The sequence below is a fragment of the Typha latifolia genome, chromosome 8 (genome assembly GCF_019914945.1).
Source record: "Typha latifolia isolate L0001 chromosome 8, TyphaL0001v2, whole genome shotgun sequence".
NCBI classification, from domain to species: Eukaryota; Viridiplantae; Streptophyta; class Magnoliopsida; order Poales; family Typhaceae; genus Typha; species Typha latifolia.
This window is the reverse complement of record NC_133093.1, coordinates 12555856-12577844: the sequence shown is the minus strand read 5'-3', so window position 1 is coordinate 12577844 and position 21989 is coordinate 12555856. Positions and strand designations below refer to the sequence as shown.

Below are 21989 nucleotides of genomic sequence, written 5' to 3'. Positions count from 1 at the left end.
TTCTTCTCAAGCAATTATCTTAGTGATGTAGGAGGTATCTGGCTCTAATAGAGGGATTAAGGCTTTCCATATATTATACTAATACCATATATGAACCATGAAATGGAAAAAGGCACCTTAACTAATTGTTACAGCCTTGCAGTTCCTAGCTAGTTCTTGAAAATTTGTTCTTTATTTAGTACCTTCAGAGCATGATGTCCCTCTTCTTTTCATAACTTGCTCAGGCAACCTGTAATTGTTTTTGGGTGCGTTTCGTTCATTCAATCAATTTTGACATTACTCTTCATCTATTAGTGCTAGCCTAATTTGTATGCAATATATTTTACTTTTCTATGTCTTCCAGCAACCCCATTATCCGTCTCAACACCCTTATCTCAGTAGCTAAGAGCTACCCTCAACTTTTATATATGTTATTTCCTAGTTGCTCAATGTTTTGATCCATAAAGCATGGTTAAGTTTATAGTCATCCTATTAGATTTGCTTTTAACCTTAGGGATACATGAGAACCACATTGATCCATCGAAGAGCTTCTTCATTTTAACCATCATGTTCTAAATCTACATACGATGTTCTGATCAAACTTCCTTTCTTATTAAACAATTGATCCAAGGTAATGGAAATACTCTCACTCTCTCTTAGGTAGTTCTAGCCCATCAAGGATAATCCTTGCACCATCTTGTTGCCTTGATTTTTTTAAAAACTGCATTCTATTTGTTCAAGGCGACTAAATGGGAGAAGGCCACAACAATGGTCGGAGACAATCATGTTAAGGACACTGAGGGGAAAGAGCCACAACAACAATGTCGCCATTGATGGAGGCCGATAGTATATGGAAGAAGGCGGCACAAGATGCAGCTAGCATCATACAGGGTGTTGTGGCAATACACAAAATTTTGCCTTTTATTACTTGAAATAATTTTCGTCCTTGTTAGATGAATGTTGTAGTATATATATCAGTCCAACCCCATGATGGTCATGTCGATCGTTAAGGGGCGTGTCGGTTGACACTTGACATGTTGGCGGCGTATCAGCACATGGAACGATGGGTGCTGCACGGTACCTCTCCTAGCAGTGCTTCACTCTTTGTCATTGTTGCCGGTTGCCATTGCAGTCGACCTCGTCGTTGTCCGTTGCGAGCGAGCCCGAGGTCGTCGATCACTCCGACGCGGATGCCCTAGCCCTTGACTTGAGTGGGTCGGGTTAGTCAATTTTGAATAAAAACTTAAGTTGTAGATCCAAGCACGCAGGAACGGGCGACAATGAGGTCGGCGACGATGACGACGATGAAGAGTGAAATGCTGCTAGTCTTCTCTCTTACGGCATGGCCGGCAAGTGCCGTGCCATGGCACGGCCATCTTTGGTCCAACCACATGAGCTTGGTCAATTAGATATGAATTTTGCATGTTTACTACAATTAATTTATGCTAGGATAAACTAATTGTGAACCTTGATCTTTTGTTGTGAATAATTTTGCAACTGAGGATCTACGAAATCAATTCTGCAAGGACAAATTTATTGTTGTTGTGATAATGCAGCTCAAAGCTGATCTATTAATTGGAAAAAAAAGCAGGGAAAATGGTTTTTTATTACTTGTGAGTATTGACTTTCCTTGTAAGCATGCTTCTCTTGTATAAATTACTTCCACTATGAACTTATTCTCTTTCATGTAGGTTAAGGACATCAACTTGACTGTTGGGATTGATATGGTATCTGGTGAAAGTATTATTCAGGATGTCAAGGGGTTTTCTCTCGTTGTTCACCGCTCACTACGTGATTTGCTGCATCAAGTGCCAACAGTTGAGGCAGCTATCGAGGTAATATATGTTCTTGGAATTGCAACCAATGCTTCACTGCATTCGTTACTTGTTACTTAACACAGAGTTCCCGGCTAATAAGCATTGCTGAATTCTGTTCTTATTCCTGACTGACCTCCAGATAGAAGTCCTAAAAGCAACTTTATCCAATCGAGAGTACCAAATTATAACAGAATGTGCGGCATCCAACTTCTCGGAGACTCAACATCCTGTGCCTCCCCTGGACAAAGGGCCAACTTCTTCTAATGATGCCATAACATACCCATCTCCTGTTTCTTCAGAGACTTCTAAATCTGAGTCCACGGATAGTGAAGCATGGATAACGATGAGGTTTTCATCCATCATTCATCTGGTTGAGCTTTCTCTGCATTCAGGGCTGACAAGAGACTCATCTCTGGCTAGTGTACAGGTGTCATTCTGGTCTTAATCTTTTTTTCAATCTTATTTCTTTCCTCAATTAAATTTGAAGCTAGAAGGATCAATAATATCTAATAACAGTAACAATAGCATAGGTTTTATCCCATGTTTCTTTCAGAAAAAGTCGGACTGTGGTATTTGTTGATAGTCTAATAGTGTGCCCAACAGATAAATAACGGTCGAGTGGTCGACTTATTTTGAGTGTTCAATTTTGCTGATAAAAGAGTCATAACCTGGAATCCTGGATTGAGAAGTTATGACTTTCATCAAGATGTTTAAGGTTTTGGTTTCTGTTTCAGTTGAGTTTTCAAACCATTATTTATAGACCACTCTTCAGCATTCTTGACAGAATGAATCTAAATGACATATTTGCCTATGACCAATATTATAACTTAAAGCTTTGCTTTCATAAAAATAATCTTACTGGCCATGTGGTTGTGTTTATCTCTTAGTATGCCTTTTTTAAAAGCTTGTTGCTTATTGTTCAAATGAAAGACAATTTCTATTGATTTCTATAAAATCTGCCTTGGGGGATTTGCTTGACTTTTAGAATCTATGACGTTGAAAAGGTCATCTACTTTCTCTGAGAGAGAGTGGGAACTTATTGCAACAAGGTCTTCTTGCTATTCAGTTTATTTGGATTGCATTTAGCTGAGAGGCTAAGGCTAGCACTAATGCGAAGAAACCCACCATGGGGTGAAATATTAGGTCTTTTCTGTGTTTCACTTTTTGCTCTCTTATGTATTTATAGTGGTGGTTGTTATGTTGATTTTATACTAAGAACTTCCAATTTCACGCTGGTTCTTCTCAACGGCAAGATAAGATGGGTGTTAGAAATGTAGGATCCATTAGCTTCCTCCAACATTCATTTATTTTCATTTACTGACTTGCAAGTTTCATCTCTTTACTTGCAGGCAACTGGAGCATGGCTTCTCTACAAATCAAATGCACGTGGTGAAGGTTTTCTTTTTGCAACTCTCAAAGGGTTTTCTGTTTTTGATAATCGTGAAGGAACGAAAGAAGAGCTTAGGCTTGCGATTGGAAAATCCGCAACAATCAGAGATACATCAAATTTCGGGGATGCTTATTTTGCACCATTAAATAATTTAAGTGAAATGGGAGTGCAAAAGAAAATTGATCCTGAACCAATTCCCTCAATGCTCATTCTTGATGCCACGTTTAGGAAATCTTCAACAAATGTATCTTTATGTGTCCAAAGACCAAAGTTTCTTGTGGCTCTTGATTTTTTACTTGTCGTAGTTGAATTTTTTGTCCCATCGGTCCGCAGCATGCTATCAAATGAGGAAGAAAAGGAGTCATTGCTCATCCTCTCTGAGGTAGTCTTTGATGATCAGATTTATACTCAAACCTCTTCAACAGCCTTTCTCTCACCTCGGAAACCCTTGATTGTTGATGATGAAAGATTTGACCAGTTTATATATGATGGAGAAGGTGGCAAATTGTATCTGCAGGATAGAAATGGGAAAATACTTTCTGGCCCTTGCCCTGAAACTTTTATTTATGTGGGCAACGGCAAGCAACTGCAATTTAGGAATGTAACTATAATGGTATCCTTCTTATCCTTGGAAATAATTTTTCTTTTTGTTCTTAACCTGGCGTGGATCTGAGGAACTACTCTGTACTGCAGAGTGGAGAGTATTTGGATTCTTGTATATCTCTTGGAACTAATAGTAGCTACTCAGCTTCAGAAGATGATCATGTTTACCTAGAAAGGGAAAATAAAGTTGCTCTTTCAAATTCTTCTGAGGAAAAGGTAGTCGGTGATGTTGCTCGAAAATCTGATGCTGATGAATCAACAGAATTTGTAATGGAGTTGCAGGTATTCTTTTTCCATATTCCTAACTCGGACCAGAAAATTCAAATTTCACCAAATATTCATATTTCATACCCCATCATTTTTCCTGACTACTAGTAAGTGTACTGGGGGATTTTAAGGATGTCATTTTTCTAAGTAAAAAGGTAAAGGAATTAAAGAAATGGGTTTTGTTGTCATTTGGAACAATTCACAAGAAACTGTTTCTGTATAGAATTCAATGAAATGTCATATTGACTCTGCATTATCATTGCTTTGAAGTCATTATGGTTATTAAGACTACATAGACATGCAGGTTTGTATGCTAATTAACAAACTTAGTATGAGATAAGAACTCGCCAAACAACCTTGTCTTTTGTGTTGGAGACTTGGAGGATGATGCAAATCAGAAACTTAGACATGGCATGCACCATTGTCTCAAATAATGAAGCCCTGTGATAATAATTTCTGCTGCGCTTGTACCTAGGGTATGTCCAGAACTCCACATTTTCTGCTGCGCTTATCTAAACAATTGCATCCCTTGCAGGCCATCGGACCCGAGCTGACATTTTACAGCACTTCAAAGTTTGTTGGTGAGCCGCTTGAATTGTCCACAAAAGTTATGCACGCTCATCTAGATCTACTTTGCAGGTGGATAATTTTGTCATTTATGTATTATACATATAATGGTTTGTGGTATTTATTTGGACCAGTTTTGGTGTATATTTAACTATTGTTAAATTCTATTTTCTAAACCTTTTATTCATATGGTTCATACTGTGTGATGGTTACTCACATAAACAAATCTGAAGATTAAGTTTTGGCAAGTGAAATATTCATTTTGTTTTCTCCAATTTCTCCTTGGTACCAACTATAATTTTTAGATTGAGGTTATTTGCACATGTACATGGCGGGGATCACACAATGAAACAATACTGCGGTGCAAGGAGTGGCATTACTAAGAGAGGGAAAGGAAGTGATGCATGATCAAGAGACGATAGAAAATAATTTAGCAAAGACTTTCATTGGGAGAGCTTAATGGAAGAAAAACATCCATGTAGGCTACCAAAACAGTCTGTATTTGCAGGAGCTTGCTACAGAGTTTTTTTTTTATATTTAATATAATTCATTTGTTAAAATTTAGTAAAATTATCCCTTCCAAAGTACATTTCATAAATAGGTTAGTACAGATAGGTTAGAGAGGACAGTTAAGGGAGCTAAAAATTTTGGAAGTTTCAGTCTATAGTAAATGCTGGAACTTCTTTTAGCATCTTAAATCACTAAAAATGTTTGAGCATTTTTTATGAGATGCTGGAATCGTTAGTAGTTTGTAAGCCACTAGAAGTCTAAGCTGCTATCTGTGACACCGCAGATATGCACAGGGTCTTAGATCACCCCCTAGACTAAGTTTATTGGTGCTTCCCAAATGTTTTGCTATTTCTATGGATGACTTGTTCATAATTTTGTATGTTTATATGCGTAGGCTACAACTTGTGCTCAAAATAGAATATAACTATATGTTGGCTACTTCATGATGCTGGGCTAAGATTTCTTGCATAATGAAGAGCTTGACTGACCATAATCTCAAATCTCATACATATTACTACTTTTTTGTCGTAAATTTACTAATCCTAGCACAATGTTATGCTAATGAGCTCTTCAACTCTTCATCCTTTGTGTGATAAACATTACTTATTGGGTCTTTGAATAAGAAATTTTGCCTATGAAAAAATAAAAATAGAATTAGTTGCAGAATATAATAATACAAGTAGGTTAATGTGTAGGTTTGATAACTTGGTAAGAAGCATGAATACTAACTAAAATGATATGATGCAATTAGTAAATGAAAGTGCTGCCAAATATGAATAACAACTCAAGACAGTGTAATGATATTGTCAACATTATTATATAATATGTGAGATTATAAAAGAAAACCTTAAAACCAAAAAAGAATTTAATTAGTCTCAACTCTACCTACTTGTCTGAGATCATTGGATTGCCATAGAAAACACATATCCAGATTTCTTATTTTTATTGCAGGATTGTACTGAAGGGTGACAGTTTGGAGATGTGTGGTAATATTCTCGGATTGGATGTGGACAGTAACAGCATCAGGGTGTTAGAGCCTTTTGATACGACTGTGAAATATTCAAATATCTCTGGGAAAACAAATATACATGTTGTCGTTTCCGAAATCTATATGAATTTTTCTTTCAGCATACTGAGACTGTTGTTAGCTGTTGAGGAAGATATTATGGCATTTCTCAGAATGTCATCCAAAAAGGTTTCAGTGGTCTGTTCCCAGTTTGACAAAGTTGGAACTATGCGGAGTATGTGGATCTTGTCCTTTTAATTATTTACTGCTTGTAATGGATCTTAGAGCAGAAAAAAATGTTAATTTTTCAGTGCATATTATCATCTTATTTTGAGTTGATTATTGACTGATTGAATTTATTTTAGGCCATGGGAATGGCCACACTTATGCCTTTTGGCGACCACGAGCACCATCTGGATATGCCATTCTTGGGGATTGTTTGACTCCATTGTCTGTAAATCACTTTGTCACTTTTTTTTTTTGGTTTAAAATTCTTGGTATTTCTTAATAGCGGACAAAAATTTTCTTTTGTAACAGGAATGAACCACCTTCAAAAGGAGTTCTTGCTGTGAATACTAGCCTTGTAAGAGTCAAGAGACCTGTTGCATACAAGCTTATTTGGCAAGCTGGTACATTAAGAGCTGACAAGTGCCAACAAGACTGGTTAACTGCTCTTTCATATGATGATAATGGAGAAGAATACAGTGGTTGCTCCATTTGGTTACCTATAGCACCTAAAGGCTATGTTCCAGTTGGCTGTGTTGTTTCAGCTGGAAGTGTAGAACCGTCATTGTCCTCAGCTTCATGTATAATGGCTCCCATGGTTTCCTTGTGCAGCTTAAGGGATTGCATTGCACTTCGATTAAGTGAATCGTATGCTTCTTATTTCCTTGTTCATTTATCTATTTCGTAATTTTTAGCAAGTTGTCCTTCAAGTTATATGTATTTTCATTATATTTTGCAGAAGTCTTGCTGATGTGGCTTTCTGGCGAGTAGACAATTCTTTTGGGTCCTTTTTGCCTGGAGATTCTAATGATCTGAGTTTGATTGGTAAACCATATGATCTTCGTCATATGATTTTTGGAAATCCAGAGTCGTCTCGCAAAATTTCTAGAAGTTCCACTATCCAAGAGAATCCTAGAAGTGTTGATCGTAATCCTCAACTTGAAAGATCTGCACTACGAACCTCCGGTTGGTTCTTTGAAGCTATAGCAAGTTTTAAGTTGATATGGTGGAATCATGGAATGAACTCTCAAAAGAAACTCTCTGTATGGCGTCCAATGGTCCCACGTGGATTGATTTATCTTGGCGACCTTGCCATTGATGGGTATGGATGCCATGTTTTATTGTCTTATGCTGTCTGTGAAGTGATAACATTTCCTTCCCTGATCTGACATTAGAAATTACATGAGTGTAGGTATGAACCTCCAAATTCAGCTTTAGTACTTCGTGATACTGGAGATGAAACCCTTTTGAGAGCCCCTCAAGGTTTTCAACTTGTTGGTCGCATCAAGAAGCAGCGAGGCATTGAGGGTATCTCTTTCTGGTATCCTCAAGCTCCTCCAGGATTTGTTGCACTAGGATGTATTGCATCAAAAGGCTCACCTAAGGTGGAAGACTTTAGCTCGTTAAGATGCATTCGAAGCGACATGGTAACAGGGGATCAATTTTCTGAAGAAAGCATATGGGATACTTCTGACTCAAGAGTATCAGAAGATTTTAGCTTGTGGAGTCTTGGTAATGACCTGGGTACATTTCTTGTAAGAAGTGGATTCAGAAAGCCTCCAAAAAGATTTGCATTAAGGATTGCAGGTCAAAGTACATCAACTGGCTCAGACAGTACTGTGATTGATGCAGAAATTAAGACCTTTTCTGCAGTAGCTTTTGATGATTATGGAGGATTGGTAAGAATCAGCAATGTTGAATTTTTAAGTGCATAGTCAAATGTGTTTCCCATGACGAATGTGTATTGGGTCTTGATTATCTATACATTGTTTTTGCTGATCCCTTCTTCTTTATTAGTGGTAGGTCTCTTGTTGTTCATTCAAAATATTTATGGCAACTACAGTCATTACAGATGGGTATATGCTTAGGATCTTTACTTATCTATGATTTATTGTTTTAACTGCTCAATGCAGATGGTTCCATTATTTGGCACATCCTTCAATAACATTTCCTTTAGCTTACATGGAAGACCTGACTATTTAAATGCAACTGCTAGTTTCTCATTGGCTGCAAGATCATTCAATGATAGATACGATTCATGGGAGCCTCTTATTGAACCAACGGATGGGTTTCTAAGGTAAATTTCCCATGAATCAGTAAATAATGTGTTCTATCTACTTGATCCTATTTGCATATTCAATATCAACAAACAGTTGCTAGCATGCATATTTGCTTGTACTAAAGTTATTTTGTTTTCACATAATAGTCTTTTGTGGCTAAGCTACAATTTAGAACAGTGTTCAGGAATGGAATACTTTTACTTTCTAATGAGTTTATCTGAATCTAATCATGTATCAGATTGCCATTTATTAGTCTAGTGCTTTTAACTCTTTCTATCGATGATAAATTCCAGGTATCAATATGATATGAATACACCTGGTGCTCTTTCCCAGCTTCGTATGACTTCTACACATGATCTGAATTTGAATATTTCTGCTGCTAATGTAAACATGTTCTTTCAAGCTTATTCTAGCTGGAATAATCTCAGTCACATTGATGAATCATACAAAAAGAAAGTAAGTTCTATCTCTTCTCTCTTAATCTATATATTTAACCCCTTGGCTAATTTTACTCTCCAAGTGGCCTCAAAGGTTTCACTGCTAAGTTTCTATATCACATTAACGCCAATTGGCACATTGACAGCTCAAGTGTTATCTTTTTCTAGGTGTCATCTAAGATGTGCTCTTGCTAAATCCATATCCTTGCTATTCAGTTTTTGCAGTAGTATTTAGTTCCCCAAATAGTTTGGATGAAAGCCTTGATTATTGTTGTTGTTGTGGAATTATTTTATTACAATCTTTAATTTTCAGTATTAATTTGCCTACTGAGGCATTTTTTATTTCCTTCTATCATCAGGAAGCAGTTTCTCCACCGCATAGTGAGAAAGCAATCCTTGATGTGCATCATAGAAAAAATTATTACATTATCCCACTGAACAAGCTTGGACAAGACATATACATAAGAGCAATTGAGTTCAATAGGGTTCCAAACATTATCCAGATGCCATCTGGAGATGATAAACCTATAAAAGTTCCAGTTTCGAAGAATTTACTGGATTCTCATGTAAAATTGAAAGCTGGTAGAGTATTTCGGTCTATGGTGACTGTCATTATTGCTGATGCTGAGGTAATGTTCTCTTCTCAGTCCATTGATGATGGCATGTAGACTTAACCAACTTAACCATGGCATATATACGTGTAAGGAGTAATTTCAATTCTCTTCAAGCTTCCTTTCCTGTATAGCAGCTGACTATCTTGTGGATCCCGTATACTGTTGGCAAAAGCAGTCTTTGACATCTTTATTTCTATTGCCATCTAGTGTTTAAGTAGATCCTCTGTCTCAATGAGAAATTATTGTCTATTGATCTACAATCGATCAGAACTTTGGTAGTACTTGGAATATCAAGTGTTTTTGTAAATGTTGCTGCATGTGACATAATTTGGCTTTAAGCAAATTGTATTTCATGTGATTAATTTTGCAATATCTATTATTATACCTTTTGTCCATTTGATGCATTCATTTTGACATATTTAACTGATGCATTGGTGTGACAATAAGAAAACAAACAGAACTCCTTTACTGGTTATAAGCATTTGTTATGCTGAAACTATGATCAGTCTGCTCATTTTTCATCACAAGAGTTGTACTTCAATCATGTTTCTTTTTCTATGCCCTATCTCGTTTAGACTTTGGTTTTTCAATTACATTGGTGATTGAATGCAAAAAAAGAAAAAGAAAAATCTGATTCTTTTCAGAAAGTTTGGTGTAAAGAGATCTATTTGTGAGACTAAATTTCTTTTTTTTCTCCTTTGGTTTTTCTTTTCCATTTTTGGCTTTATACTTACTAGGTTTGTAACGAATCTTATCAGGATGACCTATTTTTCCATGTTTAATTCCAATGTTGCGCTCAATTCTGTTGGATGTCTTTACTTGTTAACTTTGTTTTGCAAGAAAAGAATAATCTTCTTCTGAACTTACTGGTATTTTATTTTCTAGTTAAGAATATCTGGAGGATTAGCCACAAGCCAATATGTGACGACAGTTAGGCTCTTTTCACAACATCCTGCCGAGTCGCCACTGCAACAACAAAGTGCCCGTACATGTGCTGCTACATCAGATTGTTTTTTGCATGGTAGTGCTGTGGTGAATTGGGGTGAAATGTTCTTCTTCAAAGTGGATTCTGTGGTATGTATTTAAATATGTTCTAGTTAAAAGCAGCCTATTTTTTATAAAATAATTTTGACATCAATATTTGTTTGTTTCTTGTATGCACTCATTTTTTTTAATATTTATCAAGCTCAAGATTGGTCTCTCCTCTTAGTTAAGTAGTTCGACACAGGATAAGTCATTAGAGTAGCATGACATGTAGCTTGACTGGACTATGTTCAACTAGCACTTAGTAGAAGTTGTAGAATAGTTTCTGCTGGAACACCATTTTTATATTCACTTGTCATCAGGCATGACCTGTTTACTTGCTCTTAATCCATATCAAATGATATGTTATTTTTACAGACAAGCCAATTTAGAGTTTAAACTGTAGTTACATATAGTTACCTAAATTAAATAGTTTCAAGTCCGGCAAACAACATGAACTTGCCTTGTTGAGAATCTTGTGATTGTCATCTAGATGTCATTCCATATCCTTGGCTACAGACATTTAAATTACTTAAAAGTAAATGAGCAGATGTCCTTTAATTTAATTATGTTGTTATTACTTTTGTTAATGTTCTTTTTTCTCATGTCAGCACATATTGTATTATTTACACATAAGTTCTACTGAGCAAATGATTCTTTTAGCCAGTCCAAATTTGACTGCTTCCAAATTTCAAATCTCCTAGTGTTGTCGAAGGATAAATAACTGTTAGCCTCTATGTGCAAAATATGATTTAAGTATCTTACAAACAATAGTTTTTGTCTGGCGATCATTTAAACGCTCATGATTTGTTATAGGCAATATCTTGTACCAAGCTGTTATTGTAGACCTATTTATAAATTGTTAAAGATCATTGCTATAAGGCATTTGATACTGAAAAAAATCATTTCAAGTGTCAAACTTTGACATTTGATAGACTTTTTGGGTAGTAAAAGAAAAATAGATCTGCTTGTCTCATATGTTATTACCTAGTCTGATTATCTTATAATATCCCTTGTTTGTCCAGGAAAGGAGCATATGCATGTTAAGTTGTTTACCAGTATGTTGCAGGACTTACCTTTTTATTGGAAACAATTCCTCTAATGGATTCCCTGGGAGAGTTCAATATTACTACCTTTTTTTAAGACATCTGTTTAAAGTTTTTGCGAATAATGGGCAAAATATAGGTTGAACAACACCGGAACCAAGCTGTTGATCCCGACTATGGTTTGCTTGTAGTGGATTAGGTGAGCTATGCTAGTTTAGCATGTCACTTCTTCGTGGCACTTGGCAGTGAAACAAGTGAGAATCTTGATACTAGTCCGTATATGATCTCAGCCAGTTCCTTTTTGCCATCATATCTGTTTCTTGCTGCCCCATGCTGGTGACATATCTGTGGCTTGGATCTATTTTAGCTAATAGGAGACTATAGAGAGGTCTATGCACCCTTTGATAGTATGAGGATAGGTCTTTTTGATCTTTTTCAACTCCCATATAGTATGGACCATGGGCCTAAGGGAGGGTGTGACAGAAGATATAATACCAGTGAATCATTCATATGGTTCTGAAAAGCTCGAGATGTATCTGATTACAATTCTTGATCGGTTTATTTCTTTTTATTATACAGTACAACAATGAGCAATCTATCTTAAAAATCTTAAAATCAAAGAATAGTTATACTTTCTCTCTCATTAATGAGTGGATAGGATAATTGCACCCTATGAATTGTCCATAAGTGTCACGACTTAGTATCTGTTATCTTTGGTTGACTGGCATTTTCCACAGGAGTCGCATCAAGTAGGTCGATAAACCGTATTTATCAAATTTACATACAAGAGGATTGGGTAATGAGCTGTGTTAGTGTTGTGGTTCAGTTGGACCAAGCCTAGGCAACCCATGATACGACGGGGTTGGACTTGCCGCGATTGGGCCTTATCAATTAGTTTGATAACAACTTCTCTTTTATAAGCAATCATTTGGCAAAATGGTTGTTATAATATACTTTTATGTGTTGATAACGTAATACATTCATTAATTTTTAGGAAGAGAACTTCTCTAGTGCATTACGTGCTGACCTTGAATTTGTATAAAGAATCACAAAATATTCATTATTGGTTGATCTTATATAATATTTCAGGATGACTTTATTCTGGAGTTCATCGTTATTGATGTGGGAAGAGGTAGTGCTTCTATGTTGTATAATTTCTTTGTTCCGATTCTTTCATGTTTCTTAAGAGTTCACATTGCTAAATGAAAAAAATGATGCTTCCCTTTCAGGTGAACCTATTGGCATCTGTTCTGCTCCTTTAAAGCAAGTAGCTTGTGAGCTCCCTCCTACTTCAGATTCTTATGATGCTAACTTTCAAATGACTTGGAGAGAACTTGCATCGGCAAAGTCAATGGTAAGTTTTTAATTTCATCTGGACTTTATTAATATTTTGTGGTGATCATTATTTTATCTTCTTACCATCTTTATTTGTATGTTTATTCAATCATTGGATTTATCCACAGATACGTGAAAATGATGATACTGTCAGATCTCTTGGAAGAATAAGATGCGGTGTACTTCTTTCTGTCAGACCTGAAAATGAAACGAACAGAGAAGATCATACTACTGGCAGAAGAACTGGATACATTCAGATTAGCCCTGCTAGGGAAGGACCATGGACAACTGTGCGCCTAAATTATGCTGCTCCAGCAGCTTGTTGGAGGTTAGGCAATGATGTCATCGCAAGTGAAGTAATTGTCAAAGATGGTAACAGATATGTGAATATACGATCTCTAGTATCTGTTACTAACAATACAGATTTTGCTATTGATGTGCGCCTGCAAGGAAGATCATCTTCTGAACATCCAAGATCAGATGATGGAAGTCAGAATCTAGACCTAGAATGTCCTGACATGAGATTTGAAATGGATGAGTTATTTGAACAAGAGATCTTTGATCCATCCGGTGGATGGGTTCGCTGTCCCTCATTCATATCAGGTGATCAATCTAAGAAATTTCACACAGATATTGAACATCAGGTAAGGAGCCCTATCTGCTCCTACAAACACTTCTCTACTGATAAGTTGCTTTTCTTGCTTTAGTCCATTTGGCAATTTTATTCCTAGCAGTTCATTGCGGTAACAAAATTTCTGGGAAACATGGGAACTATTATAAGATTGAAACAATGATGTTATTTACTGTACATTTTATATAAAATTCTTGAGTGAATGAAATTGTTAAAGTGGAACACAATGGAAAAGAACATATTAGTATATTACATACTTCAGTTCCTGCACTAAAGTTGTCGAAGTAGATAGTCTTAAAATTTTCAGAGGATAGTAATACTGTATGGCTTTGTAAGTTGGTAGTTGTGATTTTTCTGCAATATATTTAAGAGAAATGTGTGAATAGCAATCATATAGGTTGTCTTATTTAATCATTCATTCCTTCTTTCTTTCTTAATTTTTGCTGTTTTGTTTTTTTGTTATTTCATGGCTACAATGAATAACACCATCTTGGATATCCGATTTCTCTTGTTTTGTTGCATAGGGACCATCAAGTGTTAAACTGCCAGAAGGATGGGAGTGGACTGATGATTGGCATGTGGATAAAGCATCTGTGGGGACAGCTGATGGTTGGGTTTATGCATCAGATACTGAACACTTGAAGTGGCCTGAATCATCAAACCAAAGTAACAGTGTAAACTATGCAAGGCAAAGAAGATGGATCAGGCATCGAAAGTACATTGCGCATGAGAAAAAAAGTCAAATTTCAGTGGGAGTATTGTCGCCTGGTGATACTGCTCCTCTTCCATTGTCAGCCTTGACACACCCTGTAGTATCATATCTATTGCAGTTAAGGCCACAGAATCCAGATGATAATAAAGAATATACTTGGAGTACTGTGCGGGATATAGAAAATCAAACTGAGATTTCAAGCAGGCATGAGGAGTTGTCTGGAATATGTGTATCAGAGCTCAGTGAGTCTGAGGAGCTCTTATTTTGCTCACAATTAGATGGGTCTTCTTCAGATGTTTCTCGGGGATTGTGGTTTTGTGCAAGCATACGAGCCAAGGAGATAGGAAAAGATATTCACTCAGATCCAATACATGATTGGAATATCGTTATTAAATCACCGTTATCTCTGATCTATTATCTTCCCTTTTCTTCTCAGTATGCTATCAGCGTTAGTCATTCAAAAGGAGAATATATACCTTGCTCCCAAGGTTCTTTATGTCCTGGAAGAACTGTAAAGATTTACAATGCTGATCTGCGGGACCCCTTGTATTTGTCCCTTGTTCCACAAGGGTGGGGATTGATACATGTATGCTAATGGTTTAACTTACTCTTTGCTTGTTTGTTGAACATCGATGTAAATGTGATTTCATTACCTATTCCTTTGTTAGCATTCCTGATGTTTTTTTTTTGTTCCTTCTTAAAAGGAGCCTGTTGTTATATCAGATCCAAGTGGAGTTCCTGCAAAATTTCTAAATCTCAGAAATTCTATTTCTGGAAGGTATATCTTTTAAGTATTTTGGTCATTCTCTTTGTGCGGAACTTTTATGTATTCGTCTTCTTTACTTTGCCAATGCTGATTTCCATTAATTGTGTAGGATTGTCCAAGTTATACTTGAGCAAAACTATGACAAGGATCGTTTGGTTGCAAGAACGATCAGAATTTGTGTTCCTTTTTGGATATCAAGTTCAAGATGCCCTCCTCTTATTTATCGGGTGGTAGATATGTCAGGAAAAAGAGAGGGAAGGCATTCCAGGATCTCCATTCATTCTGATATAAGAAGTGAAAAAATTCTTTGGCAGGTTACCCAAGAGGAAATGGTTGGTGGATACAGCATTGCCTCTGGACTGAATTTTAAGACTTTGGGCATCTCTGCATCTATAAGCAAACATGGAAAGGAATGTTTTGGACCTGTCAGGGAGCTTGCTCCTCTTGGTGACATGGTAGGTTTGTGAATTAGCCTAAACCTTATGGCCCAATGGCCCCAATCAATAAAAACTGTTATTTTAACTTTTAAGTGTTCCAATAGATTCACTATTTCCATTATGCATTTAGGATGGTTCTATTGACCTTTCTGCTTATGACACTGATGGAAGTTGCATGCGTGTTCTTGTTTCTTCAAAGCCATCCCCTTATCAAGCTGTTCCTACAAAGGTAATTAAGTTACTCAATATGGTCGAAATTTTACGAAATATGCTATTAACTTACTTATATTTGCAGGTTATTTCCATACGTCCATTTATGACATTCACTAATAGGGTCGGTCAAGATGTGTTCATTAAAATTAATGCTGGAGATCATCCGAAGACCCTATGTGCATTTGATTGGAGAGTTTCTTTTCTTTATTCTGAAGCTGGTGGATCAGATCAACTCCAAGTAGGACGTCTTTTATTATCTGCATTGTTTCTCAAAATTCTGCATGCACACCAGATGCATTATTTGTTTTGATGAATTAGTTTTGTAAATTAAGTGTTTACATTACTTCAATTACAAGTTTACAATTATTGATGGATATTTTAGACTGCCAATTTCTAAGACAAAATCATTGCAAGAGCAATTGTGATGTGGAACTTGCTTAGGTGCTAGGTCTAATTTTTTTCTTACCATATTATTTCACCCTTATTCTGTTATAATAAGATTGTTGGTTAATTTATCTAAAGGTCCGGCTGGCAGACACAGAGTGGTGTCTACCTGTGGAAATTGTAAAGGAAGATACAATTACTATAGTGTTGAGGAAGCAGCACGGTGGTAGGCAATTTTTGAAAGCTGAGATTCGTGGTTATGAGGAAGGCTCTCGCTTCTTGATTGTGTTTCGTCTGGGATCAGCAGATGGCCCAATCAGGTTTGTCAAAATGTTATGGCTATTTGTAAGTATATATACTATTGATTTATTCATCACCACATAGCACTCTACCATTTTGCAGAATTGAGAACAGGATGAACCATATGATCATCCATGCTCGCCAATCTGGTTTAGATGAAAATGCCTGGATTCACTTGAGACCACTTTCAACAACAAAGTTTGCTTGGGAGGATCCATATGGAAGGAGACTTCTGGATGTCGCTATCCAAAGTGGAGATGAAACTTACATCCATTGTGTCAGCTTGGAAAAGCCAATGGATAGTTGTGCAGAGTTGAGAGCACGCGGAATCCGACTTCATATAATGGACTATGGAGATATTAAGATTGTGCAGTTTGCTGATGACAGAATTATATCACAGATGGGGCAACATGAACAGTCTGATTCTAACCTGATTTATCACTCGGTGTCTTCCTCTTCGCAGAATGAGATGCAGAGTAATACTGCACCCTTAGAGCTTATTGTTGAAATAGGAGTTATTGGACTTTCTTTGGTGGATCATAGACCTAGAGAGCTCTTGTATCTTTATTTGGAGAGAGTTTTTATTTCATATTCAACAGGCTATGATTCTGGAAAAACCAGCAGGTAAAATAAGTCTTCAATTCTTCATAGTTTGGTCACTCTTGATGTGGTCCATTTCGACCTTGTCTGGATTTATCATGGATAATATGCAAATAGAACACATCTTCATGTTATAGAAACTTTTCTGAAGATAGTTAAGGTTATATATATCATGATACAACTGGAATATACAAATAGTTCTAATAAAAGCTATGCATGTGTAGTTGCAACTAGGACAATAATTAATTGCGCTATCAGTTCCGTAAATCATCAGAGGAAATATTTCAGATATTTCTGACATGGAATAGTATACTTATGCACACATTATGAATTGTGAAATGCCACATATTTGCTACATATGACCTGCAAGTGAAGATAAACATGCATATTGCTTAGTATAACTAGACTATCATATAAGTCCTTCCATATATATTCACAGATGGAAGTTTTATGTAATATCTCCTTTTGTTTTGTCAGGTTTAAGCTCATTATTGGCCATTTACAACTAGATAATCAGTTGCCTCTAACATTAATGCCTGTTCTTTTGGCACCTGAGGACATGGCTGATATAAACCATCCTGTTTTTAAGGCAACTATTACAATAAGCAATGACACTGTAGATGGTACTCAAGTCTACCCATATGTTTATATTCGGGTAAAATTTTTTATTCTTTCCTAAAACTCTACTTCTATCTTTTATCAAAGTAATTTAAAGGCATAACTCTCATATTCTAATAGTATCAAGAACTTGTACTTATTCCAGGTAACTGAAAAGTGCTGGAGACTAAATATTCATGAGCCGATCATATGGGCCCTGGTTGATCTCTATAATAATCTTCGTATTGATAGTATTCCAAGCAGCTCAAGTGTCACTCAAGTGGATCCCGAAGTGCGAATCGGGTAAGGAACTTATTAAATATCTAGTGTAGCTATAGAGACTGTCCACTCTTTGGAAAATTCCAGGCTGAGTTCCATTATGCTTCAATTAGTTGCCTACATATATAATATTTGTCATGACTTATCAGTTATCATTATCATGATCTGAATTCGTAATCATGATCGGTCATGTATTCCGATAGAATTTGAGATATATGAAGCCTTAAGATATGAACGAACTAATCATAACCATTTCAAAAGAAACTACCAAGTCTAAGCGGAGGTAGAGGAATTCTAGTGCATCGTGTTTATTCGTCACGCTGATCATCATATGAAAATGTTAAGAGAGCTTTATGAGCTAACTTTAGCGCAGTGGGTGAAACCACTTTTATAGATATAATAACAAGTGAAAGTGATAATCTGTGAAGCATGATTTGAAAACTATAATCCGTGGTGCTAAGATTTTGTCTTCTTAGCTGATGCAACTAGAGTCATCGAGAGGTGCCACTGAGTGATAAACATATTTTGTCTTTTACTCTAACCGTTGAAAGATATTGGAGTCATTATAGGAAGACATTCGATCTAGCCAACGACTATTTTCTAATCTTGCTAGAGTCACGCAAACATATCTGCATAGTAATCAGGAATATATCTATTTCTTAGACTTCAAGGTAGACTCGAGTCTCCCCATGGAGACTTTTGGTCTTGCTTGAGACTATACTCAAAGTTATACATGTTTATAGGAGTGACAAAAGTTGACCCAACCCGATAATCCGGCTTTTAAACGGGTTTGAGCTTAGTCTAATAGGGTTCAAGTCATAAATAGGTCAACCTATCTAATTTGATTATTAAACGAGTTGTGTTCGTGTTTATTACCTTAACCTAATTAACCCGTTTATGACTCGACGATCCCGACCCGCCAACCTGTTTATGACACGATAACCTGTTTGTAACCCGACTAATTCATTTATGACTCGACTAACCCGTTTATGACTTGATTAACCGTTTATAACATGAAAAAGACTGTTTATAATCCGAATAAACTCATTTACAACCCAAATAAACCCATTTATAACTTGAATCATTTATAAAAATTTGAATATTTTGTGTAGCCCAATGACCCGTATAACCTATTTAATAAATGATAAGTGTTCATGTTTAAAAATTCAGACTCATTTAATAAATGGGTCGTGTTTGTGTTTGCATTATTATGACCCAACCTGAACTCGGCTAATCCGACCCGATTGTCACCCCTACCTGTTCATAACTTAGGTTTCGCTAAATACTTGCGATCAATAAATTTGAAGTTTTGCATGAAGAATAATTTTACACAAAGGATAATATAGCATGAAGAATACCGTTGCATGAAGAATATTGTAATTTATGACAAGTAATTTACACATATTTTTGCAAAATACAATGCGGAGAAAAACTAAGTGAATTCATTCACTTGTGGTCTATAAAGGAAATTCTTGAATCAAGAATCCATGTGCAAGAAAAAATTGTACCTCTCATGCTAAATCTAATTAGTTCTACATGATTTTCCTTTACATATTGACGATTTGACTTAGTAAGCTTAATTTTCTTGGATTTCACTAATTTTTAATCAAGTGTTTGAAGTGCTCTTTTCTCCAAATGCACTCAAATTTTGGCCTTCTACTCATCTTTGGAGTGATTTATGAGCAATGAACTAAAAAGTTATTCCCAAGCTGATGCAGGACAAATTCTTTGATCGTCGATTTGAGAAGAAAATGTAGTGAAAGTAATCAAATCTGGAGAATCCACCAACTGGAGTGTTGAAATACACTGATGTTGAAATTCACCAACAAACAATCAATATATTATAACTTTTAGAATACTCTGTCTCCAAAAAGAGAGGAGTACAAGCCTTTATATAGGCAGCGTAAAATAAAAAATGATAAAAATAGCCCAGCAAGGCTAGTCAAAACTCTCGTTGAGCTAGAGAGCCATGGGTGCAACTCTCTTATGCTTATGAGAGTAAACGTGACAAATACTGGTGTTTACACCACAAGCTCATAAGATGACCAGGGCATAAAGAGTCACTATTTCTGTTGACTTCTAGCAGTGTTCAGGTGGGTGGGGCTATCATGTAACATGGCTCACTGTGATTATCATGTAACATGGCTCACTGTGATGGATTGCATGGATCAATTGATATATTAAGATGGTGAATTGCTATCACTGATACGGGGGAGTATCTTTATAATCTGCCATCTTGTGTTAAGCTTGTGCCAACAACGTGCTTAGTTAGCACATGATATTTGGTATGTTGTCTCATGCTGGCCAGCATATTGGCGGTAGCAAACTGGCATTCCTCATGCCAGTGTCACAACAATCCTACATGAATATCACTAGATCATTGCGCTTTGTGTCGCTTCGAGCCAATGGCCAGCGTGAGGCTGCATGAAGGCAATACTTGCTACCTTTGACTATTCTCCAGGAAATATAGGGTTTTAATGCTTAAGTAGGATTTTTTCCTGCTAAGCTAACTTCTCTAACTTAAACTTTATTTAGATCTATTATGGTGGTCTTGCTAAATGAAATACTTATGCTTGCAGACTGATAGACATTTCAGAGGTAAGATTTAAGATATCATTGGGGACTGCACCAGCTGAAAGACCCCGTGGTGTTCTTGGCATATGGAGCCCTGTATTATCTGCTGTAGGCAATGCATTTAAGATTCAGGTTTGTCTTATCGTTTTTTTCGTCACAGTACATTGATCGATAATATTTTCATGCAAATGGATATAATAACGCTGAATTTGACATAGAGTTAAGCACATGGAAAGTGAGTTGGACACCTTTTTCACTTTTAGGTGGAGTTGGAGATTACTTTTCTTTGAAACATCCTTTTTAATTATGCTTCTACAGGTACATTTGAGAAAGGTTATGCATAAGAATAGGTCTATGCGGAAAAGCTCCATTGTTCCTGCCATTGTGAATCGCATCAGGAGAGATCTCATCCACAACCCTTTACATCTTATATTTTCTGTAGATGTGCTAGGCATGACGAAATCAACTTTGGCATCGCTTAGTAAAGGATTCGCAGAGCTTTCTACTGATGGGCAATTTCTTCAATTGCGGTCAAAGCAGGTAATATCCCCTTCCCTTTTCTTTTTCTCCTGGGTCAAGTACTTTACACTGCTTGCTGCTTCAGGTTTGGTCGAGGAGAATTACTGGTGTAGGTGATGGAATACTTCAAGGGACAGAAGCTTTTGCTCAAGGTGTAGCTTTTGGGGTCTCTGGTGTTCTGACAAAACCTGTTGAGAATGCTAGACAGCATGGTCTCCTCGGCTTTGCTCATGGACTTGGGCGCGCTTTCCTAGGATTTGTTGTTCAGCCTTTAAGTGGAGCACTGGATTTTGTCTCATTAACAGTTGATGGAATTAGCGCCAGTTTTGTCCGATGCTTGGAAATTCTAAGTAATAAGTCGATTACTCAGAGGATCAGAAATCCTCGTGCTATCCATGCAGATGGTGTTATTAGAGAGTATAGCAGAAAGGAAGCTGTTGGCCAGGTGCCTTTATTTGTCCTTTTCTTTGTGCATACTTGTATTCTACTATTCTCCAGCCATTACTTTTACAGAATAATCATACAAAAAACACTTAAGGAATTCAGAAGATCAACATGAGCAAATACTCCTAAGATTTTGCATCATCCTGCATGTTCAATAACAATATCCTGAGATGATCTATGTAACTTTTTGAATATAAGTAGAATCTTAAGCTTATTAGTTTAATCTGAAAAACTGTTTCTTGTTAAGTTTGCATACACAGCGACAAAATTTTGCTTTTATTGGCATATGCTTGCCCCCATGGTTCATTCTTCCAGTACTATGTACATAGAGAACTATAATAATAACCCACTTGCACTTGATAGTTTGTAAATTACTTGCCATAATTGCAGCAATCACAAATAATTATACTGGAGATGCTTAAAAATATTAACTAGACTTTCATACTTAATGCCGTAAGTATCCATGTACTATGGGTAGCATCTATATCAGTTTCAGCACTTGCTAAATTTCTGGAGTAGTTTTTTATACTCCCTGCAATCACAAATGGTGAAATTGGAAATGCCATCAATAACTAGTTGGACATTGTGCCTTGATACCTTGGATATCTTGTACTAATTTAAACTACATCAATTCAGTGTTTGTCAAATTTTTTT

At 36.4% G+C, this 21989-nt stretch overlaps 1 protein-coding gene across 2 annotated transcripts in view; it reads left to right on the top strand.

Annotated features, from left to right (window-relative positions):
* Positions 1 to 21989, top strand: part of LOC140793372 (uncharacterized) — a 43188-nt gene that overhangs the window by 18654 nt on the left and 2545 nt on the right. For both annotated transcript variants that reach the window (XM_073144815.1, XM_073144816.1), the window contains 29 exons: positions 1671 to 1814; positions 1936 to 2223; positions 3146 to 3799; positions 3880 to 4071; positions 4592 to 4695; positions 6085 to 6374; positions 6505 to 6589; positions 6677 to 7012; positions 7104 to 7466; positions 7557 to 8043; positions 8278 to 8441; positions 8718 to 8880; positions 9221 to 9490; positions 10361 to 10549; positions 12634 to 12676; positions 12774 to 12898; positions 13008 to 13523; positions 14035 to 14808; positions 14927 to 15000; positions 15098 to 15443; positions 15556 to 15654; positions 15721 to 15876; positions 16161 to 16342; positions 16425 to 16946; positions 17400 to 17577; positions 17686 to 17822; positions 20378 to 20504; positions 20691 to 20912; positions 20977 to 21336. In XM_073144815.1, the coding sequence (XP_073000916.1) occupies positions 1671 to 1814; positions 1936 to 2223; positions 3146 to 3799; positions 3880 to 4071; positions 4592 to 4695; positions 6085 to 6374; positions 6505 to 6589; positions 6677 to 7012; positions 7104 to 7466; positions 7557 to 8043; positions 8278 to 8441; positions 8718 to 8880; positions 9221 to 9490; positions 10361 to 10549; positions 12634 to 12676; positions 12774 to 12898; positions 13008 to 13523; positions 14035 to 14808; positions 14927 to 15000; positions 15098 to 15443; positions 15556 to 15654; positions 15721 to 15876; positions 16161 to 16342; positions 16425 to 16946; positions 17400 to 17577; positions 17686 to 17822; positions 20378 to 20504; positions 20691 to 20912; positions 20977 to 21336 (7590 nt within the window). The remainder of the gene's footprint in view (positions 1 to 1670; positions 1815 to 1935; positions 2224 to 3145; positions 3800 to 3879; positions 4072 to 4591; positions 4696 to 6084; positions 6375 to 6504; positions 6590 to 6676; positions 7013 to 7103; positions 7467 to 7556; positions 8044 to 8277; positions 8442 to 8717; positions 8881 to 9220; positions 9491 to 10360; positions 10550 to 12633; positions 12677 to 12773; positions 12899 to 13007; positions 13524 to 14034; positions 14809 to 14926; positions 15001 to 15097; positions 15444 to 15555; positions 15655 to 15720; positions 15877 to 16160; positions 16343 to 16424; positions 16947 to 17399; positions 17578 to 17685; positions 17823 to 20377; positions 20505 to 20690; positions 20913 to 20976; positions 21337 to 21989) is intronic.